Source organism: Metopolophium dirhodum, chromosome 8 (assembly GCF_019925205.1).
Source record: "Metopolophium dirhodum isolate CAU chromosome 8, ASM1992520v1, whole genome shotgun sequence".
Classification (NCBI taxonomy): Eukaryota; Metazoa; Arthropoda; class Insecta; order Hemiptera; family Aphididae; genus Metopolophium; species Metopolophium dirhodum.
In genome coordinates, this window is record NC_083567.1 from 17,269,641 (window position 1) to 17,278,870 (window position 9,230).

The 9,230-nt window shown below is 26.7% G+C and overlaps 1 protein-coding gene across 1 annotated transcript; it reads right to left on the reverse strand.

Annotated features, from left to right (window-relative positions):
• Positions 1–5,079: 5,079 nt before the first annotated feature.
• On the reverse strand, positions 5,080–8,445 carry LOC132951206 (uncharacterized). The gene is made up of 5 exons (XM_061022977.1): positions 8,213–8,445; positions 8,090–8,126; positions 6,675–6,752; positions 6,450–6,608; positions 5,080–5,740 (listed from the first exon to the last, which is right to left on the reverse strand). The coding sequence occupies exons 1-5, from the start codon at positions 8,218–8,220 to the stop codon at positions 5,600–5,602; spliced, it is 423 nt and encodes a 140-aa protein (XP_060878960.1). The 5' UTR covers positions 8,221–8,445; the 3' UTR covers positions 5,080–5,599.
• Between the last annotated feature and the right edge of the window lie 785 nt (positions 8,446–9,230).

The window sequence follows — 9,230 nt, forward strand, 5'->3', positions numbered from 1 at the left end:
CACATACATTATAATATTATATACCTAGGTACAAATGTACAACATTACATTTTTTTTATACATTTAAGCGTTGAACTAAAATAGCTGTGCTACCTAATAAGAAAAAAGTATCAATGTATAATATTATTAATGTTTGTGTATGCTGCAAAAAATTACAATTGCCAACTTGATGGACATAAAAATAGGCCCTAAAATGATACACATAATTACAAAAGATAAAACAATTTAATAATAATGTGTACAATATTCTTTTATTAACATCACTAAATGTAGAAACACTAGAAACTACAAACAATTATATTATACAAAGACACAAAGTAATTTACTAATCATGTTCACCCTCATTTTTTCATAACAAATTTCTGATATTTTTTTTGTACTACTTAAGAGTTAAGGAGTGTCCTGTGGAGATAAAAGCTTCTGTTTTTCAAATGAGAACCCCAGTGTTTACTGTTAATCAATAAGTGGATGCATTTGTTGATAATTTGAATGTATGTACCTACTACCTAGTAGGTATGTATACTTATAACCTATTACCTGCAGGTTTTCTGGTTTTCAGTAAGATATTAAAAAGTTTACACTTAAGAATTAAGATAAAATATCTTAAAAATGGTTTTACAAAAATAAATATAACTGTAATATTGGATGTAGTGTTTATTATAGCCTATAGCAGGTACTTGGACCATTTTTACAAATTATAAGCTTTTTTTTTTTTATTAATTAACCGGTGGTAACTTAGACCATTGGGTGGTTTTTACTGTGGGAGAGGGTACTGTAAGTTTAATCACGTGTGTTTTGGTTTTGGCAGATTTTTTAATAGGCGCCCGGGTGGGGGATGGCGGCACTTCTATCCGGACACCGTGACTTGCCCGAAGAAAAACCGGCACCGATGTGCGTCACAACCAACGCCTTAATCCGGTTGGTCAAGTTGGACCTATCCGTCCCCCAATATAAGCGTTTATAGATTAATATTAATTACCTATTAACATTTTCAAGTCACCACTCAGTTAGTGGCATAGGCTCATAACTCCCATGTATTCCAAACACATTATAATGGACCTATTACACTTGGTACACAAAATTAAATAACTCAAAAACTACTCGTTCTAGTTTGAATTTTGAGAAATTATTTTAAGTAGAAAAGTTCCTTATTTGAAAAGTAGAACTTTGTATCTCCACAACCGGATACTCCAAGTAGGTAGTACAAATAATCTTAAGAATTGGAAAATATGGTCTTAGGTTATACGTAGGTACCTATATTTAAAACGCGGGTAAGTGGATGTCGCTCTGCTGTACAGTAGGTTACAAGTGAGTCAATGTATAATGGATTGTATTAAACTTGAATTCAATGATATAATATCGTTGTATAAGAAAAACGATTCTGAGCGAAGACGGTTTATCAGTCAGGATTTTTTTAATTTTTACTATTTATTATAGCCTTTAAGTTCATAGATTATATAAGAATAGATAGGACTATAGGAGATGCCTATACCAGTTTCATATGGGGCCGTGTGCTTTTTTGGGGAAGAGAGAACGTGTAGAGAGAAAGACAATATGGGGCTTTTATTAAGGATATGTCCAAAAACTGTTTACAATATTTGTTAATTTCAAATTTGTATTTTGATTTTTGTGCCTGAAAATGGAAATTGGAATACTCAAATTTCTCTAAACTTTGCGTACATAATTAATTGTAATTAGAATATAGAATAATATAGATCGTTAATTATGACTAATTAATCATTAATGTTATTTATTATCATTTATCAATTACCTATCATATCAATATTGGCCCCATATAACATTAAAAACGTATCACTAAATTTTATAGTGATAAGTTCTTATGGCCTATCTATTCTAATATTATCTATGTTTAAGTCACGATTTAAGGTATATCTTAAATCGTTGTTTAAGTTCAATTAATATTATAATATTATAATTTTTTATTTGTTGCTACGGTGATAAACAAAGCGTTAGAAATTAAAATCCTATTTTAAGCGGTTTTTTGTAACTTGTCATTAGTTTTTCCCGTGGCATTAAATAACTATTGAGAAAATCGAAAAATGACCTCTCTAAAGTACCATCTTGATCCAATTTGCTAAAAGATAAGGTACTATATTATTATGTTGAAATCGAAGCACTCCTTCTGGTAAAAATGTTATATACAAGACGTAAAAAAAAAAAACACCATTGTAAAACCACTAGCTTCCTCGCTCCGCTCAGAATCTAAAATTCCAAATTCAGATTTTTAATAACTGCATTAATGGAGAAAAGGGGGTGACCATGTTTCGCGAATCACTCTGTATAATAGTTGCATGAAATTAAAATAACAGTGACAAATAAATAATAAATAATAACTAAATAAATATAAAAACCCTACAAAACAATTCAATATTTCAATGATTATAATATTATGCTAATAACTAATAAGTATATGATCAATAATGTATAATATTAAGTGTCTTGTCGTTTTCCAGTTGGTAACTCAGATTTATTTATATCGATTGCAGTTTTATTATAATATTATATAATTTATTAATTAGCAGTTAGTCTAGTCATTACTCATTAGTTATCAGTTATCACTCATCAGCCTTTTTCTGAGATGTGTTTGTGTGATATATTATTATAGTGATTGGTGTGAACCAGAAGTGGATCCAAGGGGTGGGGGGAGTTATTATAGCCCCCACCCAATCACTGTAGTTTCCGGGTTTCCCTTTGTTTTACACTGTGTTTAGCGAATTTTGTAGCCAATTTATGTATTAGTTATCTTAAATCGTGCTTATGACTCATAGAGTAATATACTAATATTACTCTATATGTTATGACTTATGACTATACACTCTGATAGACAATTAGTGTACAGGCGGCAACTTGATTATAAAACGAATATCAATTTATCATTTATGTATATATTTATGATATATTGCCGAGGCGCCGAGCCCTGAATCCTGATTAAGAAAATAGAGTGCTGATCCTATAGGCAGCAATGTATCCACATAATATTAATTGTGTAATATTCAAAAGAAATTTAAAAAAATATGGATACCTATGTATTAAAAGAAAGCAATTGCAATTGCAATTCGGTAACCGGTATGTTGTAGCCTGTATGTGTCGAATGTAAGTACCACGAATCGCGGATAAAGCCTAAAAAAAAAATCTAATGGCAAAAAATTAATATATATATAATATATATATTTTGGTATAAATTTAATAAATACAAGTTTGAAAAATATAATCACAAGTAAAAAATGTATTATGACAACTTACTAACCTCATCATTCTTATCAAACCAAGTATAACATAATATTATAATAATTATAATTATCAAATATCCATTTAATTGACTTCAAAATTGAAATTATATAAGCTTTACATTTTATTTGTGTTCTTATATTTGTTTCTTTTTCCTTGCTCAAATGTAATGGTTCAGAATTCGGCATTTCTTAACATTTTTAAAGTGGCGACCCCCAAAATAGGTGAAAAATAAAATCACTCACCAAAGAAACTCCCACCCCCCCCCCCCCCGCCTTGTAATAAAAAACTTTTGAATATAAACCAATCTCAAATATTATATTAATTTATACTTTTTACTCTGTTATTCATAGTTTATAGTGTATTTACTATTTCGTCCCCATTCATGCAAAGCACCCAAAGTCCAAAACATGATTTTTGAGAATCAGCGTAGGCAATTTTTTCAAACTTTAAATGTATGCCAAATGCCCAAATGTAACCAAATTTTGTTTTGCTTGTTATAATTGATTTTCTTTTAAGCAAAGTAGCTATTTATGAATGGTGACAAATAATATGACACTGTGAAAGAATTATTTACAAATATGTCAATGGTTCCATCAAAACTGGGATCCAATCTTCACTATCTAATACTCAACCATATAATAAGAATTCAAGTAGAAACCAAAAGACATTTCATTCATTTTTATTTCAATTTTTTATTAGTAGGTAATTGTATTTTTATTTTCTACACTGACTATTATAAATATTGTAAAATTGTATGAATATTTAAAGTTTATCAAATCAACAGAATTAAATATTATTTTTACTAAACAAATAATAAACATCAGATATAATAAATTATTATTTATCATAAGTATTGAAAATATATTTAATTATGAAGTAGGTTTTTATGCACCAAAAGGTAGGTTTCATTTCCTTTTAATTTTCGAGTTTTCTGTAGGTATTTAATAAATTATAATAAATTATTTATATAAAATTACGAAAATTACAGTTAATTAATTATATTTATGTATTAATTCTCTACACTACATTATTATAATACTATGTATATGTTATAAATTGTGCAACTTATGTGACATAATAATATAATATTTTATAAAAATCTAATTGTCACCATATTGCATAATATATAAAGCTGTAAATAGTATTTTTCTGTATACATAAATACTGTACACTGTACAGTAAACTGTATAAATGTACTTAACTAAAACATATTTGAATGAATATATAATAAATATATTTTTTTATAAATTAAATACTTGGATATTTTTTCACCGTTTAATTTACATTTGTATTACATATTTACATAGTGTATCTCATTACTCAAAATTAATCCATGTTAACTTTTATTATATAACATTTTATAATTTTTACTATAACATGTATTAAATATAAATTCTTTCAAGGATAATTTTTTATAAAGTATATAAAATTTATTTTTCCTTGGTTAAAACTATTTTGTAGGTATTTACTAATTACTAGTATTTAGTAAACAAAAATTAAAATGTTTTATAAAGTATCACCTCCATCATTAATAGATCTTAATTATCTACATACTAAACAAAATTTGTAACAAGTAACATTATGATTATGTCAAATTTCACAATGATAGTTGAGAACATTGCAAGATACATACAAAAAAATAGTACAAGTGTTTACCTAACCTAACCAGCCATCAGCATAACATAAGTAAAATATATTTGCTGCATCAAAAGTACATTTTTGGTTTGGATTTTAAAATTAAATTATACCACTTGATTTGGAAAAAATCACCATTCCTTGGAATTGTTGTAGAAATAATAAACTATACTCAATTAACTCGAGGGTTACTGCATTATTATTATTAGTTAAGATTTATTAACAGAGAACTTTTACATTGATATTTGATATTTTGATATTTTACAAATGTACCAATAAAAGTTATTTAAATAACAGCAGTTATATAACGGGCTATGGAAAATACATTTGAGTACAATTAATAATAAAATATCTGGAGCATGTAAAATTTAAGGAAATATGATGAGACTGCAATTTAAACAATCATAATGAAGAATATATTTATAGTTGATAAATTAAAAGTGACAAGACTCTCTCATAAACCAATCGTCATTTTACAATTCATTAAGTATTATAATAGAAGTGCTCAGCGGACAATGGCATCACTGCTTAATATTTTATTTATTAATATACAGCATAAGTCTTACAAGCAATACTCAAACACTAGAAAGTTTCAAAAACAAATTTCAGTTAGAAATGCCACATAATACATTTCTGATGCACAAATACTTGTATAAAATTGTATTATTAAAATCAGTCTTGATTTTTCTTAACTATTTTAAAAAACCAATCATTAGTTATTTTCTTCTTCTTCTTCTTCTTCTATTAGTTCCTGCTTAGTAATAATTTCGAACTCTCCGGAAAATTTTTTTGTAGCAAATAATAACATTTCCGTTTCTGGTTCGCTGAGCCTATCATAGAAATCTTTGATACCCTGAAAATTAAAATAAATTAATAATAATTAATAACAATAGTAATTAGATTTTGAAGCAATATAAAATAATATAAAAAAAAAAGTAAAAAAGTAATAATATAGAATATATTAATACATGTATTATTTTACACATTTTAGTAGTAGATTCTACAGATCTTAGAATATTAGATATCATGGGTAAATTGACAAACATGCTGGAAGTGCTTTATGGATGTGTATATCAGCGTTTAGTCCAACATGAAAGTACTTTCTAGCATAATATTTTAAACATAACATCAAAAATATAAAATATGTCATCTTTACAATTTTATATCTATTAGAATTTAGAACCGAAAATACGTAGAAAATGATTGTGATAAATTGATAATTTCACACAATATAACATAAAAGACCATTTAGATACAATTTCATGCATTCATCAGTAATCAAACAATTTTAAATACGGTTTTCATTAATTTATATTTAAAATGATGCTGGCTTTCACAAAAATTATATTATTTAACTAAACATATACAATGTATTTAAATTATTTGGTTTGTTGTTTGTATTTAATTGAATTTACTAAAAATAAGAGCCTTTGTAAATAGAAAACCTTATCAATAAATGACAATTGATTCTATAAGCTTGTGCAGATAACAAGAAAATGTGTCTAATTGCTATGAATTTCAAAAATTATACTTAGTAATCAATTAATTAATTAAATAAATACCAAGGATAATCGTAAAACTGAGTCTGGTGGATCGTTAACTAACATCAGTTTTTCCTTTTTTGACAGATTAATTGGCATATGTTTTAATTTGATAAGGAATTCCCTTATTTTATTTGGATTTTGTTCTGCACATGCTCTTTGCTCTAAATACTTGTTGACCTGTGAAAAAAAAAACAAATATTTGCTAACATTTTCTAGTAAATCAAAAGATTAAATTTGACGTACTTCATATAAAATTGTTGAATGGTTCATGCCTCCAATAAGTTTTGTATTTTCTTGAGTTTTTTTTAGTAATTCAAAAACCTGAAACAGTAATAATTATATTTTTAAACTAAGACGCAAGATAAATTATTTCACATTTGAATACTTTACTGGTTTCTCTATTCTTTTTATCAACTTTATAAGAAGAACCAAACAAATTGAATATTTTATTTTTATACATACCATTGATTTCCATCTTGTGTCTAATGTTATACTAAAAGTGATAAACATTTTTTTACAAAAATTTTATAATTAAAAAAATTACAATTTATAAACACTTGGACACAAGAAATAATTTTACCGCATACAATTAAAAACTTTGTCTATATGCATATATAATATAGAGCCTAATATTCGGTATTCGGTCATCACACGGTATGCTGCTATGCTTTTATATTTAAGCCATTTAAGAATTAACGATCCTTTGATATCTATAATATCAGGGCTCCTATTTTTTCAAAGTGACTGTGCAAGACACAATGACAGGCTATTTATCCTGCACTTTTCTTAGCTACTTCACAATCTTGTCTTATTATTTTAAAAGGTAAATAATGACACAGTTAAGATTAATTGGGCAATAGACTGGAGATTGTTAATATTGTGTAAATTATATAAACTTATCATTAACTTATCGACTACCTATTCGCAAAGCACAACAAAAAAGAGTATTTCAAGACTAGACTTTTAATACAGATCGACCATTAAATTTAATTATAAACCTTGGTCCTTACTCAATTCAAAGTATATTGTCAATATTCTTGAAAAAGAGCACAGAGCGTCTAATCCTAAATATTACCTAAATTTTGAACATTGTATCTACATAATTAGAAAACAGCTAAATCCATAAAAAAATGTGAAAATGACCAGAATAATAAATTATAACTAATTCCTAGAAAACAGAAAACATTACTATTTTATGAAAATTGTTTTATCTAATTAGGGAAATATAAAAGGCTCCAAACTTCACATCAGACAGTTTTTTAATATGATTTTTGTCCATGTTAGGTAGATATCTAAATATAATATATTAGTTGATAAAGTACAAGTCGATTTTATTTACAATCTCATAATTAACCTCGACCAACAGAGTACTGACTCATTTTCACTGGACAGTTGGTTGATTGTGTATTATAATTGCAACTCAAAAAACAAAAAGACCAACATTTTATTGTGTAGAAACTCTTAACAATTTAAATTATATCCAACTAAAAATACAATAGTATTGGGTACGCGCATAAAAATATAATATCATTGATCACAATAAACATTTTTTTTTTTAAATTGCATGTTAAATCTTAGAAAACTCTTAGATTAACCATAATATTATTAACTAATAGGTACTGGTAGTAAGTTGGTAATCATTGTACAAATAACTTTACCTCGTTGTTACAGAGTACGGCTACTTGTGGATTTTTTCTGTATAAAAAATAAAACGACAAATCAGTAAGAAACAAAGGGCAATATATTGGAGATAAATAATTCTTTTGCAATTTAATACTTACACCTCCATTTTTGTTGTTCATAAATAGTACAATTACTATATAATATGGGAATTGATAATAATTAATAAGAGAAAAACGATTATACGTTCAAAAGCTTATTGAAACTCAATCATAAATAAATTCAAATTTAAAACCACTGTACCTATTAGGTAGGTACTAAATGGTACAGAGTAAAATAGTAAATACAAATATTTGAATTTATTGTTGTAACTTGCAATTTGTAGAATGTAGATAACGTCCCATATCACATATTCACATTGTAAGTTATCGTCATAATTGTTATCATTACTTGGCGCAACAGTGTAGACATGGTCGGGAACTACAAAACTATATTGTATCAACAAAAATATTATGTCATGGATGGACCATGGCTAAAATTGAAATCACAATCTTTCAAAGTTTTAAGGTACCTACCTATCTTATACGTTATAACTGAATGACTTATGATGGGTATCTAATATTTAAGGTTTTGATGAAGAAAAATTTGATATCGACTAATCAATATGTACATTTCGGATTTTGGATTTTGAACGCGAGATTTAAGATTTTTAAAACATCGATGTCGGTTTATGAGTTTTTTAAAAACCAAAATCTCAATTAACAACATTTTGAAAAACCGAACGCATTACAGAATACTACCGAGATCAATTCAACTTGACTCGAAAATCTTCGTTTAATTTCTTTACCAGCTATACGCCTACATAATACATAAGGTTTATGATTTGCCATTTGCTTAATGAACGTTTGGTGTACCTACCTATAATTATAATATAAAAATATAATATGGTTATTGGTTAGGTATATAAAAATAAGAAATAGACAGTAGGTACTTTTACTAGTATAGTAGTATATTGTGTATCTGGATATTTAATAGATTTTAGGCCCTATTTTACTATAATAAATTCTAGCTGAGGCCTTTCAAAAATTAATCTATTAAAAATGTCTACTAAAATGTATCACATTCTCAGGATTCGCTGTACCCAACATTTTACAAATCAGCAAAACTACATGGTATATC

Bases quoted from the DNA above. Each gene is read 5' to 3' on its own strand.
- LOC132951206 (XM_061022977.1), bottom strand. The intron at 6,609-6,674 runs GTACGTCAAATT...TTTTTTTCACAG, and splicing joins ATTCAACAATTTTATATGAA to GTCAACAAGTATTTAGAGCA. The intron at 5,741-6,449 runs GTATTTATTTAA...TTTAATTTTCAG, and splicing joins CAGTTTTACGATTATCCTTG to GGTATCAAAGATTTCTATGA.